Source organism: Columba livia, chromosome 7 (assembly GCF_036013475.1).
Source record: "Columba livia isolate bColLiv1 breed racing homer chromosome 7, bColLiv1.pat.W.v2, whole genome shotgun sequence".
Taxonomy (NCBI): domain Eukaryota; kingdom Metazoa; phylum Chordata; class Aves; order Columbiformes; family Columbidae; genus Columba; species Columba livia.
In genome coordinates, this window is record NC_088608.1 from 29,461,445 (window position 1) to 29,486,781 (window position 25,337).

Genomic DNA, 25,337 nt, shown 5'->3' on the forward strand with positions numbered 1-25,337 from the left:
CCTTAAATCCAGAACTGTTTAAGAGCTCTATGTGTCTTTATCAGTTTTTTACACTATCTGCTTTATAATGAAAATCCATCTTATCTAGAAAAGATTGCTCTGGTTTTCTTTTGCACTGTGACTTCAGTTTTATGCTTATACAGTTTTTGGAGTTTTACAGATATCAACGTTCTTTCGGTTTCTAAACAAATACTATTAATTCTTTACGTTTTTAGTATTTTAAACTGGTTTTGTTTTCTTGGGATGTGGCACCAAGCAAAAATTCACACAATGACTTTGGGAGGGTATTGGCGCAGGTGATTATGGGGTAAGGCTTGGATTGAGATAGGACTATGGATAGGACTGGATCCTGGCTCTGCCAGGCCAGACTTAGGACAGTGCTGGTATGAATCGTCTGGTTTAACCGAAGGGACAAGTTTAGAAAGGATTAGGTGAATTAGTTCAATTCAGTAATACAGAGTCTAAAAGAAAAATCTGTGCCTCCTTAGCAAATAATGTGGAAGTTTGCTTGTAGATTGAAGCCTGCTCTGGAAACATCAGCTATTTCTGGAGGAAAATGTGGTGAAAATTGTATGCAAATTTCTCAGAAAAATGAAATGGCCTAGAAGTGTTCTTACAACTGCACTTTCTGTAAATAACCATTACAAAATAAGCTGGTTTATTTTAAGAGTCGTTCACATCGAACACTATTTTATGCACTGTAGATCTTACGTCTACTGATCCTCAGTGTTGTTCTAAAAGTTTTAATTTACATACAGCATGACGTTTTGTTCTGTTGGTGTTGTGTAGGAATCAAATGTGCGGTGATGAGGGGCTCCACCTCAAAAAGGAGGGTCATTTGTCATCTAGATGAACAGGTTTTGCTTTTATTTCACGAGAAAGCCTGGCGGGATTTCTTAGAGTTACATAAATGGGGTTTAAATACGCATCTGCCTCTCAGAAAGGCACCTCGGTACGAAAGCCGAGCTCCGTCCTTGAGATAGCCTTCTACTCCCTAAAGGCCCTTTCTCCCCACGCCACCGGCAGGCACGCAGGCCGGGCCCGCCTCCCCGCTAAGCGGCCGGCTGTCCTCCGCCGGGCTGGCGGCCCAGGCAGCACTGGGTGCGAGCTCCCGCCGGAGCCAGCGGAGCGCAGGCGGCACGGCCGGCAGCGTCCGGGACCCGCCTGCCGCGGGGCTACGGCCCGTTCCGCCCCGCCGCGATCGCTTGAGTGACGAGCGCAAGCCACCGCAGGGAAGGAGGGGCGGGGGGGGGGTGCAGACAGGCGCTACGCCATTTTCGTAGTCCGCGCCGGAGCAGGGGAGGGGGAAGCGAGGCGGCGGGGGGTGCACGGGAGGAAATGGCTCCGCATTGGGCAGAGCGGGCCGCGGGGCCGCCCGTGTAGTCCGATCCGCATGGTGCGTAGGGGTGAGCGCGGGGAGCGCGCCGGGGCCTGGCGTAGCCGTGGTTGGTGAATAGCGTATCGGCGGCGGCAGCTGCAGGAGGAGGAGGAGGAGGCGCCGCGGCGGTTTGGTACCGAGCGGAGAGGGAGATGCACACGGCACTCGAGTGAGGTAGCTATAAAACCCCATTTGTTTACATTCCCTCCCCCACAACCGGCCGGCGCTGCGGTGCGGGTGGCGACCGGCCCCAGGCTGGCGGCGGGATGGGGCGGGGGGTTACGGAGGAGGCGAAGGAGTCGGTGGCGATCGGCAGTAACGGACACCACCTATCCGGGATGCGGAGCGGCATGAGCGGGACGCGGCGGCGCGGCCGCTTCATCACGTTGCGGCGGCGAGACCCGCCGGGCGGGCCTGGGGCTGCGCGAGTGGGCGAGAGAGGCCGAGGGGCGGTGGGGGGCTGGGGGTTGGGGGCCGTGTGCAGCCTCCCCCTCGCTGAGGCGGCGGAGCACGAGGCGCAGCGCTGGCGCATCCCCCCGGCCCCGCTCTTTCTCTTCCTGAGCCGACCATGCGGCAGGTAAATGCTGCTCGCTCCCCCGCCCGCAGCGAGGGGCCTGGGATGTGTCTGCGGGGCTGGAACTGCCCCTTGCCATGCGGGGCGGAGAGAAAAAAGGGATTTTGGGGGGGGTGGCAGGGTGCGGCGGGGGGCGCCGCGGGGTCCCGCTGAGCTCGCGGGCGGCAGGGCCACTGCAGGCAGGGCTCGGGCCGGGGAGGCCTCCGCGGTTGCCCGGGGCACGGAGCCCTCCCCCCTGTCTGAGCTTCGCTTCCCTCCCGCACCCTTCCTGTGCTGAGGGCGGGGTGGGGGTGCCCCGGCGAGACACGTTGGGGTCCCTGGTATGGGTGGAAGGTGCTCTGTGCCCCTTCCCGGTGGGTGCTGCAGGGAGCGGGGCACGGTCTCTGAAGGAATGGTATTGTGCCGTATTTGTTCGGGGCAATACGGTGATCACGGATGATGCAGGAGCCACGCGATTAAATCTTGCTTGGCTTAATGATCCCAGCTAGCGTTAACAACTGCAGAATTGCGCTCGGGCTGTAACCCGCACACAACCCTGAGCAAAGGCAAGAGGGGGTCAGGAGAGTTCGTCAGTGGCTGTAGCATACCATGCACAGGAATCATGAGTGGAAGGAATTACTGTTCTCAACTATTTCTGCTGCTTATGCTGCACCGTTTGGAAACATAACGTTGAAACTTTGAAATAAAACTACTCTTGAAAATTAGTTATCTTTGTGTTCTTTGGGCGCCATTCTGTGAAAATTTTCTTACCCACTAGCTCTTGAACCCTTTCTTCTGGGCAAGAGTTGCCAGAGTTAGAAATAATTCTAGTTTCTAGCACTGTAAACATTTTATGACTTTAAGTAACAATCATCTCTTTTTTTTTTAATTAAGGTAGGCTGTTGTACCATAACACTGAGGGAACCTGTGATGCATGAAGCATGGTACAGCATTGAGGAGGGCACACTGGAAGGCCTGGTTAGCGTTCAGAAATTTGGAAGCAATTGCCATCTAGTTAACTAAAGCAGTTCCTGGGGGGTGTTCAACTGGTATGTTGCAGTGTCCCTTTGGGTAGTAGTAACTGGTACAATTACATAAAAATAGAATACTATTTCTATACATAACAGGTATCCTATTAGGTTTTAAAACACGGATTTTCCTTTGCTGCAGAATGTGCTTTCTGTTTGATGTGTAGGGGTATAGATACTCTGTGTGGACTGGTGAGGCATACTAAGCTCCAAAGCAAGAATTAGATGACTACATGGTTAGTAGATTTTTGTTCTAAACCAACTTAAAATAGAATTGGTGGTATTGTACTGCAGGATTTCTTTTTGAACTGCTTGCAACAGTTGCATGCTTTAGAGGGGAAAAGAATGCAGCTATGCAATCTATTTCTAAAAAAAATAAAATATGGGGCCTGTATATGTACTGCAAATCAATTGTGTTATGAGATTAGTGGTGTAAGTTCCATATGGGAATGTACCCTAGTGTCTGCAGAAAGTGGATATAGAAGAATTGTACACAATTGCCCATCTGGAATAGGCAACATGAAAGAAGATTCTGTTTACATTAAAAAAATACATTCAAAACAGTGAGGTTTGTTTTAATTAGCATTCCTTGGTTTTGTGTAGGTCTTCATGCTTTCCATGTTGGCTTAAATAAAGCCAGGTAGAAAATCCAAACAGTCATAAAATGTGCAATTACAGAAAAAGTTGTGGTTTAAAATGGTGAGAATAAGCTCACAGGTTTAGATGTCTTCATGTTTGTTTCTCCCATGACAAAAAAAAGTCTAGTGAAATTGGATCATCAGAGTAATTCAAGCATGTTCTAGAAAGTTAAATTTACCTGAAAAAGCACAGATCTTGCTGCTGACTTTCATCTATTACAGTGAGTGGAACTACTTTTTAATTAGCAGTCTTAAACTAAGATTTTTGTAAAATTGTAACTATCCATTTTCTGGAGTTATGTTGTGAAAAGCCAGCAGGAGTGTATTGAATGCATATGTACTTAGGCCTTATATGTTAATAAACTATTACTTTTGAATATTCAGTAGAAAACCTCAGTAAGGTATGTACCTTTTGCATAGTTTGATTTACATAAAGAAGATAAATTATACACATGGAAAAATTAACATAGCTAGCCTGGCATAAATTTCCTTCGTGGTCTTCACTAAGTCAGTCAAGCAACTGTAAATAAGATACTTTATTCATACTACATTTTCTGCAAAGCAGTGGCTGATTCAAGTAGGAACAAACTTTTAAGTAGTGCCAAGATAACGTGGACTTCAAGTTTGGGTATATATAGACCTAGAGGAAGTACATTTGGACTTTTTGCTTTGGCTGTCCAGTTTTAACATCGTTTGATCATGATTATACCTATTGTAATGGCTGTTATTCCTGTTTCTGTCACAGTTTTTACAGAAGTGGAAGTTTATTTTGAACCTATGATGGGCACTTGATAAATCAGTGATAGATCAGTCTGGATTTGGAAACAGTTATGTGTTTTCATCAGATGAAATTACTGAATTAAAATTACACAAGCTACTTGAAGTTAAGCATGAAAGTTTTCCTTTAAGTTAAGATTCAGTCCTTGACTGTGGTGAAACTTAGTGGAGAGATTGTGGCATCCTTACAAACTACTTTATGGCGTTGGGGTTAGGCAAGTGTAACTGCATGTGTGAACAATTAAAATTATATCGGAACAAGAAAAGCATTTTCTTTACAGTTTGGCTATCAACTGTCAGAACGTTTGCTATTATAGCATGTTATTTTATAGCATGTTTTCCAAATTGTCAAACGAACATATCCTGACTCTTTTCTTAACACATAGAAGTTTAAAAGAAGGAAAGCTTAATCATAGTTCTGTTCTTTGTGTAGCTATGCTCTTCGTAGAATTGAGCTTTAGGTGCAGGGAGAGTTCTGTGAGTACTCAGCATTTATGCCTTGCGGGAAGCAATTTCTGTTCTCCTAAGGTGAAGAAAATCAATATAACTTCCTGTTTTTCTGTGGGAGTCCAACTTAATTTAGGGAGCAATTATTTAAAACAGTTTTATCATATGAAAAGTATTCATCTTTGGGGGTGGGCTACTGAAGTAATCTTAAACGAGAACTAGTGATTTTAGCTTGCTGACAAAGATCTGAAGTAACACCTGATGCAGAAAGAATTTAGATTGCTTTTAGATAGTTTTTAAATTGCAACTGAGATACTATTTGAAAAATACCTAATAAAGCCTGGTAAGGAAATGCGTACCAATTAGGCAAAGCTAATAAAAACAAATGGTTTTTATTAAGTTTCAAAACCTGATTTAAATGCTGGAAACTATGTCCTGCCTATGCTGTAATCTCCTGAAGGAAGGAAAGATATGCAACTGCATCAGTCCACCTATTCACAAAATATTATGTGCTATGGCATCAGTGCAATTTCTCTTGTTTTTTTTTTGATGCCATAAAAATCTGAGGAGTAAAGAAGTTAGTTAAAAAAATAATTGAAGTCACTTATTTGTTACCTCTTGTGATAATCCAACCCTGTACAGATTTTAATACCCAAAAAGCTGGAGGCCAGCATGAAAGACTAGGAAGATGATGGTTTCCTGATGTCAGTCTCAAAAGCTTAGGAGAAAAAGGGATATTGAAATTCCGTGTAGGAAGTGTTCTGGTCATCTGGGTATCACATTGTGCTGCCTCATCTTCTCTCTTTGCATTTTCTGACTTCTTTGTGTGTTGCTGCAGAGGAGGAATGACTGAGCTGTTGTCTGTTCTCCCTCAGCTTTTGATGACCCAGGAGCTTCATTCTCATCTGGCCATCACTTTTGCTATAGCTTGGCTGTGTTCCAAAGCAGTAGGTTGAGAGTGAAGAAAATCTGCTGGTTTTGCTAATGCAGAATTAGACTACTGCAAAAACAGGTGGACCTATTGCAGAATTTATAACTGCATTGTCTATTGGAGAGCCTGAATGTAGGTATATTGCTCTGTTAGTGCTGCCCTGTGAACATGAACAGAGTAAGAAATATTCCTGAAGAGATCTTGATAATTGGAAAAATGAACGTAGCAATCTGTGGATCAATTTGCTTATCAGAAATTTTTGGCAGTGAAATTTAATAAAATTAAACTCCAGGTTTGTTTGTTTATGCATTTTGTTTGGTTTTGGTTTTTGGTTGGTTGGTTTTGGTTTTCTTTGAAGAGCTGGCCTAAGAGAAATCTTGTTTTCACTTGTGAGGAATATATCTGTAGTCTTATGATGAAGTTTGCTATAGAAACCTCCTCCTCTTCTCCCGTGTTGACAGTCATATAATCTCAGTGTTAAAGTACCAAATACGTACAAAATGGGGAATATTAATTAGAGAGGACTTAACAGTTCACAAACTAGAGAGCTCTAAGAGGTATAGAAAATTGTATTCTGTAAGCATTCGAGTTAGCGCTTAAGTGACAAAGAGACACACATAATACTGGAAGTTAATGAACAACTATGATAATGTCTGAAACTCATTAAGCAAATGAAGTCCTGTAAAAGTATTCCTGTGGTTAGTCTTTTTGTAAGACAAAATGCATATGTGAGATAAAACGCTCTTCAGATTAAGAATATGCAAAGGAATTTTTATATGCAAGATTGCGGGATTTGCATAAAATTACAAACTCCTCCACAGAGACTTTGTGCAGTGTTTCTACACGTAGGTTATAAACACTTTAGAAATAGTTTCGAGTCACAGCTTCTAACAAATGCCACTATAATAAAATGTGAATTGCAGGTAGGTGCTGTTGTACAGTTTATATATAAAGATAAGATATCTCAAGATACCTGAATTGTACTACATTCATAAACTGATCTTTCTGCATTTTTATTACAGCAGCATTTTTATTAACTGCAGTGTGATAATTATTAATGCAGAAAAATAATACCTTTAATTCTGAAGCATAACTGTAAATGATAATTGATTGGTGATTGGAGCTCTATAAATAGTTCCTCTTTTAACCAAGGTAATTGCTGATGGTAGCGTGCAGCCATACTTAGGTTGGAATATCAAAGCAAAACGAAAGATATATGTAATCTCTAAGTAAATATCATCAAAAAGGCGTTACTCAGTGTGAATCTTCACATGGATGTTTTGTGTTAATATTTATATCTCTGTTAATATTGATTTGCAATTTAAGTAGGACCGAGTAGCACTGTATTCCAGGATGACCGGTTCTAAGGTTCACGGTAGTAACTGTATGTCATTTGTAAAATTGAAAGTTGAGTTTAACTCACATTGCAAAATAACTGATTAGCACAATCAAGGGGGAGTAGTGAGCAGGTATGCATCTGACTAAGACTTATTTTGCCACTGTAGGCACTACTTCATTCATATCATACACACAGCAGGACAGAAGAGCTTCTTTACTGTCAAATGGAATATCATACTCCATGGTTTAACTGATGATTGTATTACTTCTCAAGGCTCTGTGCAATTTCTGTACTCCAGTCCTGTAAAGAAAGACCTTTTTTTTTTTGTCAGGGCTCCACTGCCTTGAGAAGTACTCACTCCATGAAATGCAAAGCATATCACTTAGGCCATATTTATTAGCTAGTTTTGTTTGCATAACATAGAGCAGTTTATTTATTCCTGACCTGAATGTCTGCCTAAAGGACAATATCTCAGCCTGCAAGTGCAATTCTAAATTGTACTGGCTTACATTAAAACTTAAGAAATATGCTGCTTGGCTACAGTCCAAATAAGGTGGTAGCCTTGCACTGCTACATTTTTATGCTAAAAATAAAATAGTCTCATTTATTTGATGTTTGATATGATACATAAAAAGGATAGACTTTCCATCATTCCTGTTCTGAAATGCATATTGAGGCAGTTGTCTAGCAGAGGCATTGTATTATATTAGCAGTGCTTGATTTGTCCAGTTGCCCTCAAGACTTGTACCATATATTCAGTGTCATATATACAGTAGCTGCAGCAGGATATTTTCAACATTTAGTTTTTTTTATTGTAAATAGATAATTTCTTAATGCTTGTAGGATATCCTAGACTTTTATTTAATTGTCATGTTATGGAAGAAAAACAGCCTAAATTCCCTCTGATGCTAAAACTTATTTTTTACACAGTTTTTTTTTTTTATACAACAGTTAAGAGATTGAGTTTTGTAAAGCATGCAGTGTAAACTTATGCATCTGTATCTTGCAGAGTAACGTACAGAGTCCCAGCAGAACTTAATTTTTACTGGCTTTGGGTAAAAATTCTCATGCTGGCTTTAGCTAACAATAAATGTACAATAGTAGGGAGAGAAGTGAGTGTTTTATGCTGACTCTTAATAGATTAGGGTGAGATGCTTTAATAAGAAGGCAGCAAATATAGCAAATTATTATTACTCCTGTCTTCTTTGTATCAAGCTTATGGTTCAAATTAATTACAGTAAACAGTTATGCTAGATGATGTAAAAATACTTTCACTGTCTTTGAAGACCTTACTAAGTCTAGTACTCCCCACAGAAACTGCTGTTTGTCAGTGCTAAGTGGCTGCATTTGTCTAATGAAAGAGTGAATTATTATGGCACTTCTTAGCTTTTGATGCATAAGAACACTTCTCATCTTTTAATTGTGTTATAGTTTAAGCCAAGAACCCCTTAAAATGTATGGATTTTTGTTTGTTTGTTTTGGTTTTGTTTTTTTGGTTTTTTTTTGTTTTTGTGTGTGTGTTGTTTGGACAAATTGGAATGGTATATTGGAATAAGACAGTGTACTGTCGTTGAGTTCTTAAAATAGTAATAAAATTGAAAAATGTAAATTGTCACTTAAGGGAAAGTTCTGTGAGTTCCTACAATTAAATTAATTTACTGGAATTTTTTCTTTTACCGTAGCTTAATTGCTAACAATGAATTCAGAATGTGGACATGAAAGGGGAAGGATTGATTACATTTTATAAACAAAATATTCTCTAACGGAAATATTGAAAGGAGTACATCCTTCTTCAAATAAAAGGAAAGTATTTTAACTATGGAAAAATAAATTTCTGAATTTTTGCCTATATCTTACCAAATATGTTGTGCAGTAGTTCCAAGCAGTGATTGAATCGCAGTGAAATACTGAAATGATACCTCATGTACTCTGCTGCTGTCTGTTCTGTACACACAGTTACAGTTTGCTTTGGTTTTACTTTTTTTGACAATAAGCAAAGTGTGATCCTTTACAATTCTACCTCGCAGTCCTGTTACCAGTAATGTACTTTTAAAATGTAATATTTACATTACAAAAGTTAAAGCTGAACACTAGAAAGTACATGTAGTTTAATCAGAAATTTATAAATAGTGAACTTAGCTTATCAGACAGGAAAATATTGTTTAGTGGTTTTGCTTATTGTGCTTTGCTTTGAGGATGCTGGCCGAAGATAAGATACATTGTTAGCCTTGCCAAATTTCTAAAAATAAAGGTATATCAACCTTTTTTATTCAGGCATCAGGTTATGAGATTTCCCCCTACACTGAAGACTTCTCTGACTGGGCACTGTGGTATGGCATTAGGTAGGTGTGGATGCCAAATACTGGTCTCAGTATTAAAGTATTTCAACTTCGTAACCTGGCAACGAGCTGGCTTGCTAGGAGACAGCATGTTATTCTAGTGACTAGATATCATAACAACTTAAATGACTATGAAGAAGATCAGAAGATTCACAAGAAACTGTTGTGCATCTAGAAATAAGTAAAGCCTCAGACTCTTTTGCCAGGACATAAATGTTTATGTATCTTAAACTGTGGTTAACTGGAATCAAAAGTTTGTTCTTGGGATTAAACTCCCGTACTGTTTATGCTTAATGATATTTTAAACTGTGCTGGTTTATATGTTAAAAGTAAAATACATTTGGAGGTGTAGATGGACTGTGACTGTCTTGATTCTTAAGTGGTTCTTCCAGTAGATTTTAATTACGCTGATGTGTGTCAGTTTACCCCAGTGGTTTAAGCCGTGTTATACCACAAGTCTGTTAATTAGTCAAACATGGAATTTGAAATACAGCAATTTTAATTTGGCTTCATTTTGTAGAGAAGTTGTGCAACCCTGACGACATATGCATTTGCTTTGGATAGCTTTAATAGGATAACAGTCAAGTATTTTGTGATGTGACTCTGATGTGCTCAGCAGACTCTGGAAGGGGGTGATGTGCTGTCAATTACAGTAGCAAAAGGGAGAGGCAGGGAGGAAGGATATTTTTAACAGAAAATAGTGACTCATGGAATAAAAAAGTGTGTGTTAGAGAAACTCATGTTTACATCTGTGGATCTTAAATATTTTTGAAGTTGAACCTGTGAAATAATGGTCACATGTATTGATCCTTTGATTTTAGAGGTAGAGTCCAGTTTTCATTTGTTTTCAGCTATCAGTGGCAAAGAGCATAAAAAGTCTTTCACAGAGGAATTTGATAACCCATAATTTCAGTGATAGGCTGCCATACCATTTCTGTTTGTCAAAAAGATAAAAACTACAAATATTTTACACCACCCTTCCGGGAGTATGCTTCTTGATTAGTTCGGATGGTCTTGTTCTTCCAAAATACTGGATTTGCTTCGAGGTACGCTTACGGGTTACTTGTGTTAAGGTTAGAGGCAGCAAGGAGTGCTTTTTTTTGCTTTTTTCCTTCTTTTTTTTTAGTTTTTTTTTTTGTACCATATTATGACAGTAGAAACCATTTTAGATTTTAATATTAGAAAAATCACAAGAAGCTTGTTCACTTGCTTATTAATGGAAATTGACAGGTTTCATGTAATTGGGAGGATGTATCGAATTAGTGGGTTTCAGTCTCACATTCCATAGTATGTGTCCTTGTTCCTCTGTGAATGTACCCACACTTGTAACGTGGTGGACACAGGGAAGTAATGGTATTTTTAAGATTTCATTCAGTTTTAGCCCATCAGTATTTTTAATTAGATTGGCTAAGAAGACATCTCTGCTTGCATTTTAGATTAAGACTCTAAGAATTCTGCTTCCTTTCCTGTTTTCTGTCTCTAATCTTGCAGTAAGAGTAATATTGGATATTGAAGACTACATTTTTCATTCATTTGCTTTGTAGATCTGTCCCTTCAAAGTTTCCTTAATACTTTGTTAAGACAGATTAGTAGTTAATAGTGGGTGATTTTTGAAGTCAATCAGTATTTGTATCTATTTGAATGGTTGCCTTGATCATCCCACAGATGGGTAGCCATGTAGATCTTTAAGAATAATCTTGGCTGAAATAAATCAGAGCTAGGCAATGTCATGACTTCTGTTGAGGTCTTACTTGGAATATGATAGAAATTACACATTTTTTGGTTCAGCTGGGCATTTTCTTCATGGATCTTCTTGTTGAAATCCATAGGACTGTTTTATATCACAGATCAGACTGGTTACGGTGCTGCTTCTGGATCTGCCGAGATGTCTTTACAAACACTTTTGTCTCCCGCTGATTCCAGGTGTGAGGGCTTCCTAACTGTCGTCTCCCAGGTTTCCTTCACACTCATAGAAAAAGGGTCTGTTTTAAGAAGCGTAGTAGTTCTCCTGGTTTGTACTCAACAGAATGAATTTGCTAAGAAGAATTTGGATGGTGTGTTGACAGAGGGCCTTATAAAAAGTCGATGACAGTGGTTCATTAATTAAATGTTCTATTTAAAAATACGGATTTGAATCAATCGTGTATGTTGTCAAGTCAAAAATTTGCAGCCTCTAAATTCTAGAAGCGGACTTTATTAATCATAAGCTGCCAGGCACTAATTTGGCATAGCACGTGTAAAAGAAACATGCCTTAGTCACATAATTCCTTTTTGTTTTGTAGCTGTGATATGCTTTTAATGCCTTTTAATGTATTGCAAGTATTTTAACATAGCACAAGGATGAAATAGGTATAGTGGTCTAAATAATAGGAAGAATAAAAAATACTGCAGCTGTTTTAACACTTTATTGCAAACAGTATTCTGTGTTGACGGGAAAGTTGGAGAAATCATTCTTAAATGGCTTTCAGTAGGAAATTTGTCCATTGCTGGTTTTTCAGTGTTATTTGAGTACATTCTGAGGTGGCCGGTTGTTTTACTTGTTCTATAGCCGAAGTACTGTTAGGCTGCAGATCAACCAAATCTGTAAGCTGGTGTTGCCATCAGAAGCAAGGTTGCTCTTTTTAATGTGAACTATGGTGTTTGTGCAGCTGCACAGTGAACCAGATAGGAAAAGTAATCTATCTTGGAAATATTTTTTTTTTCTTTTTCTTCTTTTTTTAGGCTGTTTTTCAGCAGAATCTGGTTGTACAGCTGCACATTGAACAGATCAGCAAACAAATGTGCTTGTGTACAAAAATGGTTTTGTAGGAATGGGAATGAATGAATGAAGCTGTGGGGGAGGGCAGGACTGCTGCTTTAAATGAAACACCGCCTTAAAATATTTGTTGAACTTCAGCCTTAGTTCTAACAAAAACATTTACTTACTTTCCATAGAAAAATAAAATCTTAAAATGCAGGTGTGGCTCATTCATCTTTTGAAGTATTTCAGTCTTACAAGCGCTGGTTTCTTAACGGGACTTACCTGAACCATAAGAATATTGTCACAAAATCAAACCAGCTCCATTATAAATTTTGAGCATTAATATGGACTAGATACAGTTTATATATGAAAGACTGAAAATTAATTCTTGGTAAGCAGAACTAATATTTATAGAACTTCCATCTTTTGTTTTTGTATTCTTCTGAGCTCTTAGAAGGATCCTGTACTCATCAAGTTCTTACAAATAACTGTCCTTTTGAAGAAGTCTGTCCATTTTTTTCCATTCAAAATAAAATAAATGCCCTTTTTTGGATAACTGAGCTAGTAGATGGCTAATGTTTGGGATAATTTTCTAGTATGCTTGGGATTTGGCATTTCAAATACCTCACATTTCAGATTTTTAAAAAGTTTCCGTGGTGTGTTCAGTTATGCATAAATGCTTTCTGTACTATTTCTTATCTGGTATTAACTTAGCAAATATGGCTTGGATCAATTAGTTAATGGTCTGTTCTTACAAAGTGCCCCTCCTACTGGGCTGTAGATTTTCAAATGAATGAGTTTTACTTAAATCCACAAACCTGTTTTACTGAAATTGAAGAGGGACGAAAATACAGGAGATGGGTGAGAACTAAAATTAGAAATCATTAGTTATAACTTTAGATCTATAGCATATTTTCCTATTCGTATATCCAGAAGCTAATGTCATCTTAAGACTGATAAAACAGAATGAGATTATTATTTAGTTGTTATGGCTTTCTTAAAATGTCTTTCACTAACAGCAATATATTAATTTAATATTAATAGGGGTTTTAAAAATAATTTATCTTAAAAATGTGTGCTCGATTAATAGGACTTCATATTGTGGCATTTGTTAAAAACTTGAAATTTAGGAAATAAAGAGTAGGTTCATTTGGATTTTCAGATTCCAGCCTTTTTTTGAACTGAATATGAGCATGAAATATTGCACACTTGCTGGAGTGGAAGTGGGGGGGGGGCTGCAGGCATCTCTCCTGCATGTACGTTGGAGTAAATACCTGCAATATAAGAAAGAATTTTAATTTTCAGGGATTTTAAGAAACACTGTCTTTGTGTGATCAGTAGCTTTATTTCAATAAATACTTCTCTCTTCTCTAAAAAAAAAAAGGCAATTTCTCATTGAGTTATTACTCTGAGTAGTTCTTAGTAGAAATGAATTACGTAAGTGCTTCTTTTCTTGGTGCTGAACATATAATATCTTTGTTTGGTAAGAATATTGCTTTGTCTTTATTTCTGATGCTTTTTGTCTTTTTCATTTCTCTCTTAGCTGAAGAATGTGTTTGGTATTTGGTGTGGAACTTCGGGTTGTGCATAAAGTCTTGGCTAAGGCGCTTTAGTCATTGTGGCATTCAAGCTGAGTACTTAGAGGAGTCAAAGATATTTCTCAAAGATCTGTTCTCCAGATAGAAAAAATAAGGCAGAACATTGTTCAGAGAAAGCAAGGAAAGAAAGTTGAACAAAAAGGGACAGTAACTAAAATAACTTGGGAAGGAGTGTGGGAAGGGGAGAAATCCAGTACATTTATGTTACAAATATTTCAGATTATGAAAATTGTTGTGAGAAGACAGGAAAAAGGCTGGGGGTAAGAAAGTGTGGCACCTCAAATAGCCTACTAACATGGTAGATGTGACTTTCAATTGAGTTTGGATTTTGTATGACCACATTATTTGAATCAAGGTTTGTTGTTTTAAGGAAAGCCTAACTATCAAGCTAATTTTCTAGTTTCAGTGAAACAGTTGGTGATAAAGAAACAAAAATGTCCCCCAAAATCATGTTAATGTATGAGGCTTTAAATGAAGTCTTGTCAAAAATAAACTGCTATAAAAGAAGAACAGTTAAAATAGTAGGCACTGTGGAGAATTTTCAGGAATTCAGGGGAAATTGAATGAAAAAGGTTGTAAAAAAAATGCCAACTTTCATCGGAGGTGCATTTAGTTTAATAGATGAAAGGCCATAGGCAGACAGTGGTTTAGCATAAAAATCGTGAGTTTTCCCTGCAGAAAAGAGAACTCTGGTGTACTGCTCAGGTATTTTGACCTCAACTCTCTGATTTAAAACCTGTGTGTGTGGATGTGCCATCACACTGTGTTTGGTATGAATGATTTGCTGGCATTGAGTGAGGAGGGGAGGGGTTGGGGTGCATTTGGCAGCCCTGTGTGTGTTTTCTGAGATGTCAGCTGGTGTGGCAGAACTATTTATCTTCTCCACTGTAAATGTTCACCGTTTTTCTGCGTTCTGAGTCTGGGAGGCAGGAGGGAATCCATTGAGTGAATAAAATAATGCAATGGCTAACAGCAATAATAGGCAGAATCTTTTTCAACTTTCTTGTAGCCTTTTCCTCAGGTTGCCCTTCCATATTCTTTTGGAAGTATTCAAGAGTCTGAATGTTCTTGTATTGAGATCAACTATATATAATTCTGTGCCATTGTAATGTATAGAATTTAGACTTCAGCTTTCCAGTATTTTACATGTGCAAATGCTGCCTGACAGCTTGAACATGACAGCTGTTTATAATTGCCTAGAGAATAATGAAGCTTGTTTAAAAAGAAACAACTCGTAATAGTTGTTCTGTTTGAGACTTCTTATGACGTGTACATTTGTTTTGTAAGCACCTTTGTTCTGTAACGAGAATTACAGTAGAAGATACAGCAGATTATATAATAGAAGATTAAAAATACTGTGCTACGGTTATTACTGTTTTAGTTAAAAATAGTGAAACATCTAATTGATTTTTAAATTGGTCTGATAATGTTCACCTCTTGTATTTCAGCAATGAATCATGATCAGAGGGTTACAAATGATTTTAACTGTTAGGGCATGGAGGAAAGGTACCATTCAAAGCCGAACACCACAATTAGGGATGCATGACTGAAGTTTTAAAGTAATGTATTAGTAGCATTGTATGAGACAATCACATGAAAAAGATCATGAGGTTGTGAAAAGGATTATGAACATGCTTTAGTCCTGAATTTCCTGGTAGAGATATTTTGGTCTGGATTGTGTTTGTTTAAATAATAATTATTTGACTTTGCTTATTCTGATTATGTTACCATTATGAACAAAGGGGGAGAAAAGGTGTCTTATCTTAAAAAAAAACCAAACAGTAGTATCCTTTGAGAAACTGGATTTTACTTAAACTTGAGGTGCTGTTTTCAGTACAGAGAAACTGAAGTTAAAAAGATGCTGAACAATTTGCTAGATCATTACAGTATATAGTGCATGTACTCACCTGCTGCTGCCGTCTTCTGTGCCAGCATGGAGAAGTTCATCTTTCTCCCAGGGCTTTCATTTGCCTTGCGTGTATCTTCACTGCTTATTCCAGATCCAAAATCTGCTCTTCACATTAGGCAACATTTGACTTTGTAAATCCTCAGTTGATGAAAATTAGCATATTCCTTTAGAAATGTGGAGCTCTGTTGCTGTGTCCACAGCCATACCCCTGATCCAGTACCTTTACTTACTGCCAGAATGTTTCTGCTGCCTGGGATGATGTAAGTCACAGAGCCCAGGTTCTCAGCCTGTGTGAGAAGGAGCATATGTTCTTTATCTACAGGTTATGGAATGAGTTTCCAGACAATCATACGATCTGAGGGTTGACTCAGTCCAGTGACTCTTGGATAAAGATTTGGAACCTGTTTCTTTTTGCTCCACCGGTAACAACTCTGTACTTACTGTTTCCTCAAAGGAGAATGGAAGAAGCTTCTGGAAGGTGCTTTGAGATGCTTTTAATGTTTCTGTACTAATCCCAGTGAAGAACATTAAGGATGCCATAAATAGAGTCCATGAGTGAAAATGTCTATGTGAAAATAACGTCTCAGTAAATTTTGGCGATTAATTGTTCATACTAAATTACCTGAAAGGTTTGTCACAGCCCTTAAATCAGTAACTGGAATGTAGGTGATTGAACTGGAGACAAACTGTGGTCATTGCAGAGTGATGACAAAATAGTTGTGTACAAAAATAAAACACTGTGTACAATGATTACCCATTGACCTAACTGATGTCCCTGGAATCAGTTTTGATGCAGATGCCTCTGTTGACAGATATTCTTCTGATCTTACATTTGTATCTGGGTCAGTGGTTCTATGGGTGTTTGTAGAGGTTAACAGGAAAAACTTTTCTCCAGTCTTCTGTGTTAGCTCATTTGTTCGCTGTATAGAGCCATTAAAAGGTAACCCTTTTTAAACTCTGATTCCTTTTCCATGTCAACCTGTTGCAAGTATAGGAATGTCCAAGAGAATTTTTTTTTTTGGGGTGCACTAATGTGGTTGTAAGTGCTTAAGAGCAAAACATCGATCTAATATTTTGGGAAATTAAAATGGACTTTTTGTGCTTTGCAGCAAAGCACTTTCCTGACCAGTTTCATGAAGCACCTTTCAAAGAACAACCCCAGTTACCATCTCTTGGCTGAAAGTCAGTAGCATTGAGGGTGCGTTGACCAGGTCGCTTGTGTCGTTGTGAATGTAGGGCCAGTTGCAGCTCTACTCAAGGTGCATGTGAGGACCTAAATCTGCTTGCAGTGTAAAAAGAAATTAAAGTATATGTGACCTTTTTTCCTGTGACTTCATATCCTTGCAGATGCCCCGGTGTTCTGGGAGCATCTGAGTGTACAAAAACTGGGATGGATGCAGTTCTGTCCTTATCTGCCTCTGAGCTCTCAGTTACTTCTCAGTCATATTGTAAATTCAGGTAGTTATGTGGAAAAGCTCTACTCCTGTGCTTACTGACTTTGTCTATTTTAATCAACTCTGCTAAGCTGTTCAAAATAGTTATTCAGCTGTTTAAAGTTCCATGCTGCTTTCTTGTCTGCTCCTTTGGTGATCAGAGGGCTTGATGTATCTAGCAGAGGGCTACATGTATCTAAGCAGAACCACGGTAAATGTTACACACTTTATTTGGCTTGGTACCCAGCAGAACAAATTAAGTGTTGCTAGAAAGCCCTGGCAATGTTTAAATTATTATTATTTTTTAAAAAAACATATATGATAGAGGTTATACTATACCTAAAATAAATCTCTGGAAAATAGAAGTCATGGAATACAGCTCTTGGCTTATCTTTAGCTTTCTAGTTTGATAACATTTTTACATAAACTTGGACTTTTTTTCTTACAAGGTTTTATACTAATTATTCCAGGTTTATATATTTTTTTTTGCTGGCAGATGTAAACAAAATAGAGCTGACGTATTTTGTAAAATAGTGAATTGTTTTCAACTCTGAACACAAAGTAGATTCTGCAGTGTCCTTTTCATTACCTGATATTGAATAGCTTTTTACATTTAGAAAACCATGTTGTCTAGGTGATATAATTTCTGTAAATCAGCACTAACTATTTTGATAGTGTATCAGCATTAACAGTATTTTTCAAGTTGCATAAACAGACATTTTGCATATAACTTTATTTTAAAATTAATGTCCATGTAGATCTTTGAAATTGGTAAGCTCATCTGAGTAAAAAAATACTAAAAATATGAACATTTAAGCAATACATTGAAGTTGGTTAATGATGACAACTAATTTTTAAATCACTAATTACTACTCAAAATAGGGACTTTGTAGTGTGGAGGTACTTTAGCAGCACATAAAAATAAATGTTGTGTGGGTTTTTTGACTGTTTTATCTGCCTGTCATCCTCATAAATAAGAAAATATAGTATTCTTTTTTAAAAATAATTTTTCTTTTGCAGCTTGTGTTTTAACAAGATTTCCAATATTATAGGCTATCATAAGCATAGATGTCTCTGAAAACATACACCAAAAGTGCTCAGTTGTGACTGACTGTAAATGCTGATCTTTTTCTTGTAACTACCTCCTGTAAGTATGGTATGTAAGACTGCATCTCTGAAATACACAGAGTCCATCTTACTGTTGGATAATAAAAGTATACTAATACAATTTCTGCAGTAAAAATACCATAATTGTTATCCTGTTAACACCAATAGTTAAAAAGATCTGAGAGTCACTTAGTTGGTACAAGTACCAGACTGAAGTTCATGTGGTACCAATGTTGAGGATGTTTTTACACCTAAGTGCTTCCTCTTGTGTTTCTTGTAGGAAACAGAGATGAAGGTACACATGCACACAAAATTTTGTATCATTTGCTTGCTGACATTTATCTTTCATCAGTGCAATCATTGCCATGAAGATGGACATGACCATGGTCCTCACGAGGAACGTGTACACCACCATAATGACTATCAGATCTCAAATGCATCCTACTTCCATAACGGAGGAACAGAATCTGTGCCGAGTAAATTTTCAACGTTGGAAGCTGAAAATGAACAAAAACACTACATTGAAAAGATTTTTGATCGTTACGGTGAAAATGGAAGATTATCTTTTTTTGGCCTGGAAAAACTGTTAATAAGCCTTGGTTTAGGAGAGGTAAAAGTAGTGATGATAAATCATGATGATATTGGCCATGATCATGTTTCTCACTTATACGCTTTAGAAATACAGGAAGGAAAGCATTCTCACTCGCATAACCATCCTCATAGCCATGCAGGTCCAGAAAACCAAACCACGACTGGTATGGCTGCAAAGAAAAACCATAAATGTGAACCCGAGAGAGATGCAGTAGTGCCATCAGTAAAAGATGATGGCAAACACATTCGTGACCAGAGTCGCCATCACCATCATCGCCACCCTCGTCTACATCATCATGACCATAATGGTACACATCATTCTCATGATGATTCAGTTGGTCATAGTGAACACGAAGAACAGAACCATGAGCCTTCAACAGAGACAAACACAACTCAGAATCAGCCAGAAAGAAAACAACGGAAACAGAAGAAGAAGCAAAAGATCAGTGACACTTCAGAAGCTGCTGCACAGAATTATGCCCCAGATCATAATCCAGGTGATCACAATCGTGTTCATAAACATGATCATGTACATGACGCATCTCACTTGCATGGACACCATCATGAACACAGTAGTGATCGTTCTACTAGTCATGGACATCAAGAGTCCAGTTTAGGTAATGAGGATGGACACCACCATACCAGCAAGCGAGAGGAACCTCATGTAAGAAAACATGCCATTTTTTCAACACGTAGTCGTAAGGATCATAATGAGGATGAACGTGATCGTGAAGAGGTGAGTATGAAATAGAGAACCGGTAAGTTGACTTTCGCTGTTGTTAGATATTAATTGAAGGTGCATACCCAGAAATAACACAGCAGCATGTCTGTGACCGTTGCATAATACAGGTTGCTGAGTGAAAACTCTCAAGATCATGACCACAGTTTTGAGATTAGGAGTTTTCATTTCTGTCTGCCCATTGCCCATCTTTCCTCTGAGATCTATCTTCTTGTCTGTTGATCTGTATAAAGGAGATCCTTAAAGCTTGCTGAGGTACCCTGCTTACAGGTGGGTTTTTTTTCCCCTTCCCAGTATTCATGAATACTTCACCCTGCTTTCCTCCCCCTGCACCCCCCCCCTCCCCCCGCCACTTTTTGGACTTCTTTCTGATTCTAAGATCATTAACATTTTTGGAAACTGCAGAGACTCTTTCCTAAAAGAAACACCTGCATCTTTTCAATATGCTTCTAATTTCTTTGTCCTGAGAGACTGTGAAGCAGCATAGATGAAACTTCTGTAGCACCGTGCTCAGTGTAAGCTACTCCATTTCTCCCTTCAGCATCCATTATTTCTGCCAGGACCATAAATACACTTTTCCTTGCCCATTACAGTTAACTACAGAAGCAGGACATTTTTATATCGTGGTTTTAAACTAGAATAGGAAAGGGTGGGAGTCAGTGCCACATTCGAGGTTTTAAACTGAATTAAAAAGTGAAACTCCAAACCCAAAAGGTTGGTAGGTAAAGAAAAGCGTTAGAAAACCTGCTTTGGATTTGTGTCCTCCTACTCCTTTCCTGTTGTTCACTCTTCAGTGCTTGTACTGTGTAATGGTAAAGAATATGGAAACTCATATTCATTGATATTTATCAAAAATTACTTAGGTGTTTGGAGTCTCTGAGTTCGTAGTGCAGATATTTTTACTGTTGCTTTCCCCTTGTAAACCACTTAGATCAGCTTAGACATGTTTTAGCACTGGTGGAATGTTGTGGGCCGGAGTTTATGCTTTCTGTTTGTGTTCTTGAATCATATGGTAAATTTTCCATAACTGTAGTTTTTAATGAGATAGTTGCTTTCATATTTAATTTGTTTGTATAATTTGCTTGCAGTGCCTAAATGTTACCCAGCTGCTACGGCACTATGGTCTGGAAACCAGCTCTCCAATATCTCCTGAATTGTTCATATACATGTGTCCTGCTTTGCTGTACCAGATCGAGAGAAGGCTTTGTATTGTACATTATGATGAGCTTGAAGATTTTATGAAAAGTAAAAATTCATCAGTTGAGCATAATGATAAAACAGGTGCATCAGGTAGGTGTGCAACTGCCGAAAGCCTATAAAAGTATTTTGCATTGTAAATATTCACTTCAAAGTTTGAAATGCCATATAACTTAGCATTGACTATGGAGTAAACGAATAGTTTAAATTTAACATATTCATTAGAAGAAATCTGAGACAGCATGCTCCTTTAAGACAGGAGACAGCATCTTGTTTGGTGGTATAACAGCTTCTCTGAAGTCACCTTGGCTCAGGGGGGCATACCTACCTTTCTTGTACCTTTTTATCCTTTTTCATAAATTTCACTTCTTATTTTATGTTTGCTTATTTTTATTGATTTTCTTGTTTTCTATCGTTGAAGCCTAATGTCCTATCATTGGGCCTATGGCCCGGGCGTTTTGGCCTGGCTTCTTCACACATATCTTTAGAGGTTGGACTCTTGTGTAGTAGGAACATAGACAAGGTACAGAATCTTTGGAGACAGAAAGACCTCTAGGGATGAGTAAGTCCACACAGAATTTGGATTATTTCCATCACTTAAAATGTCTTTTTCTCTTAGTGTGGCTGAGGTGGTCCATATGTTTATCCCAAAGTTGGAAAATTTCAGTGTTACTTTGGCACAAATTTTCTTAATACATTTGACCTGGATATATTAATTCAGGAATAGAGAAAAGCACCTTCATCACAGTTCATTCACTGGAAAATATAATTTCAGGTGTCACCATTTTTATATTCTGGGTGTGAGGCAAATTTCTAGAATTGGCATCCCGAATTTTTTGTGAACTTAAGAAATACAAAGACTTAAGCAAGATGCAAGAGCATTTAAATTGCCATTCCTGACAACAGTTCCCTTTTCTGGCTTCCAGTGTCAGTTATTCCATAGTACTCTCTTAAGTGTAGGAGAACTATTCAGTCAAAATCCTCTGTTGGCAGTTTTTTTGTTGATGTGTGTGTGCCTTGAGTAAAAATCTGTAGACTTTTTTTTCTTCTTACTGTAGTTCTAAGCTAGAAATATTTTTACTCTTTTAAAGGCAGCATCCGTTGTTATGGTTTCCTAACTGAGTATGATTTTAAAATATGTTTACTGCTGCTGTCTTTCATAAATATAATGGAACTGTGAATAGATGTTTAGCTACAGTGAAATATTATAATTAAAAAAACCTTGGATACGATGTCCGTGTTTTGAAAATAAAAATATTGGGAATATTGATTAATCCACAGGTGCTTCCTAGCATGGTTAGACATAAAGTCTGAAGTAACTTCACTTTCATAGATGTTAGTAGCTGTTGGAAAGGACACATTGCTGGTAGTCATTAAAATAATTAACTTGTTGTACCTAAATCTCCTATAGCAACACAGCTACTGTCTTGTTAACTGTTCCAACATTGCTGTAAAGCGAATATACTGTGTGTTTTATATGGGAGCAAATTGTTTTGTGGGGTAGTCTCGTTGTAGCAAGAGTTGACCCTGCCTTATTACCAAGAGGATTTGTAGAGCAGCTCTAAGGATTTTCTGCCAATTAAAATGTTGAAACCATGTACGAAACTGTCATGTTGCACATGCTTTGAACCAGTTTAATTAGAAAGCTTCTACAGATGAGTGCTTCTTTTTAAAAGAATGCATTTTCTTTCTCTGTAATGAGTAAGGGAGTTGATGAATAACTCCGCTTGAAGAACTTTAACATTTTAAGAGACTTAATTTGCAGAATTAGTGAAGCTTACTGTGTACTTTTAACATGTTTTATGGCATCTGATATCCTGAGTACAAACAACGCATTTGCCAGTTAATTGTAAAAAATCGAGTTTTAATTTGCTGATTTGGCTTTGAAAACAAACAGTAACCTGTAAAGCAGGTCAACTTGATTAGATTATGATAAATCATTCTTTATAAAAATTTCCTGTATTCTGTTGTATTGATGACAGTGAGTCTTGAGTTGATGTAATAGTAATTTTCCTTTCTTAAGTAAGAAATTGAATCACAAAATAACAGATCTTAACAGAAATATAGGGGTTGTGGAAGATATAGGACAAATGGCAGCCGCAGACTAACTTAACCTGCAGGTTGTAGGATTCTGCTAAAATGAAAATGTGTTCTTACCCGGGCGAATGTAAACCATTTTAGATAAAAATATTTGCCTAAGTTAGGAGGATGCAGACATTTTTGAACACCAGATTTCTGTGGGTTTCTTTAGTTTTAATGAAAGTTTTCAAAAAACCTTAATAGGCTAGTGCTGCTTCTGTTAATCGCTTCTAACCCATAAGGTTTCCATTAGTTCTGATAGTGCAGTTTTCTACAACAGTCATTTAACTAACCGATGACCAAGAGCTTATGGAGCCACGTTGAGTTTTCTTCTTGTAATCTGCAGATAGTTCTGTAACACCTTCTAATAGAGGATTTTCAAGGGCTTATGCATAGAACCAAGCTTTTGCAGTGTACCTGTTGGAAGAGGTGGCGTTGTTCTCCTTGAGGGCTCCTCAACAACTTAACTTAAAAGGAAAGGTGCATCCTACTATGAATCAAGCTAATAAAAGTGATACAGCGAGCATTTTTTCTTAAAGATGGAGATTGCTTAGAGCTGTTGATTAAAAGTACTTGAGATCCCATATGTCTTATAAATCTGTCTGTGCAGACGCCAGTGTTCCCTGGAACTCACCAGGAAGCCCTGGAAGGCTTTACTTCAGCAGAGCCTTTCTGTTTGCTTGGTTTCTTGTTACAGCTTGCAGGTACCTAACCGTTCTCAGACTTCCAAGGACTCACCTTACTACACTCTTAGTCTGTTTTAATTTACGGATAGCTGTCCAAATCCAGAGCGAGGAGCTGTCTTTTGGTTGCTACCCACTGTTTGAACAGAGGTTCCTTATTGAAGAAATTGTTCAGTCACCTCCCTCTTAGTTGTTTTCCACAGAAGTACTTTATAAGCTTATAAGTGCATAATAACCTCACCTTCTTGACCAAGCTTTATACAGTAATCCTAGCAGTGTCATATTAATACACCAAGATCTTTTATAACTTAAGAGCTTTTGCAGCGTTCGTAATATTGCATATCAGTTCCATTTCCATAAAGTTTTAGTGTTTTGAACACTACAGTTGAGTAAATGCTTCAATAAAGTTTATATCAGAATTTTGTCATAAGTATTCCTTAGTAGTCATTTTTATGTGAGGAGTGTGTATACATATATGTAACTGTGGAGTCATGCACAGCTTTTGTATATAATATATTTTTTCTCTTCAACTTGGCAAGAACCTTTTGCTGATAATTTTGGTGCCATATAATTTTTTAACAGTTTAAATGGAGACAGAAGGCAATGACCAAGATCTGAGAGATGCTCAGATTCCATATTCTAATTCTCATGTGCTTCATCTTAATCACCGTGCCATGTTTAGATACTGTATCATTCAGAAGAGTATGTAAGCGCTTCAGAGATGCGTTTCCCGAATCCATTCTATGATATATGAAACTTAAGCCAGTTCACATAACCTCATTTCCATTTTTTTCCATGTAAGGCTGTTGGTCATTTAACCTGGCACTTAACTCACAATGTCTGTGTCCAGATTGAAGAGCCAGTGTCCTGCCAGAATGTCTGTGTAATTTTTATCTGGGCTATTTGTGAATGCATGCGTGGTTCTGTATTGAATTACAAGCCCGTGTAAGCTCTTTTTTTCCGGCAGAGCCTGTTAATCCAGAGCCCATAACAGAGGTGCTCTGGAGATGAGTCAAGGCTGTGTAGCAGCAGGATTGTGCTCAGCAGGGTCCTGCTTCCACTCTAGACTTACTTTTGTATTCCCATTTTCCAGCCTTTGGTTTTTAGTTCTGCTAGTTCCTCATCTGGCGGCAGTCTTTGCCTTTTCACCAGCTTTGTTTTCCCCTCTGTATCAATATACATTAGGGTGTATGCTGCATGCTTTCTAAAGCATTTCCTAATCAGTTGCTCCTGGTGGATGTGCTCTTGTACCCTTTGCATTTGAATTGGATTGTTTCCTTTTCTGCACTGTTGTGGAATGACAGCTACGGATTCTGTAAGAATGAATATACCAAAATAAAATTTAAAACAGCAGATGATGTAAGTTTTGCTGTTGAACCAGACCAGGCCTGCAGCAGCCACGGTTTTAGTGGCAAAGATCAGATCTGATCTGTAGCATTTTTGTTACAGATAGAATTCTTTGACAGTTGACTGCTAAATTATAAAATTAATTAAACAGCTGCAACATATTCATTCCTTCTCTCTTCTTCTTTTGCCCTATTTCCCAGGATGTTTTCCCCACTTTATCAAAAATGAGGGGACCTTCATAGATGTAAGTGAAGTCAGACCATGCATCAAAGTATGGAGATGCTACTGATTTTAGATCAGGAGTTGTTAACTTTCATTAAATTCGGCATACTGTGTGGACATTTTTGATTAAGAATGAAGCTGGGGAAAAAAACCTGGAAAAATCTGAAGCATTTAGGCTAAAACTTAAAAAAAAAAGTTCAGATTGAGGAAATCATGCTCATGAAAGATCTCAGCCCAAACAGTTAATGTTTGTAAATGGGAG

General features: G+C 38.2%; 1 protein-coding gene across 12 annotated transcripts in view; it reads left to right on the top strand.

Annotated features, from left to right (window-relative positions):
* The window catches only part of SLC39A10 (solute carrier family 39 member 10), an 89,202-nt gene that overhangs the window by 48,916 nt on the left and 14,949 nt on the right, over window positions 1-25,337 (top strand). For 7 of the 12 annotated variants that reach the window (XM_065068950.1, XM_021286676.2, XM_065068957.1 and 4 more), the window contains exons 2-3: window positions 18,498-19,544; window positions 20,636-20,837. In XM_065068950.1, the coding sequence (XP_064925022.1) occupies window positions 18,507-19,544; window positions 20,636-20,837 (1,240 nt within the window). In that variant the 5' untranslated portion in view covers window positions 18,498-18,506. Of the gene's footprint in view, window positions 1-1,129; window positions 1,553-1,582; window positions 1,956-12,954; window positions 13,032-18,497; window positions 19,545-20,635; window positions 20,838-25,337 lie in introns of those variants that run through there. The other 5 variants (XM_065068954.1, XM_065068956.1, XM_065068948.1 and 2 more) reach the window with 5 other exon arrangements.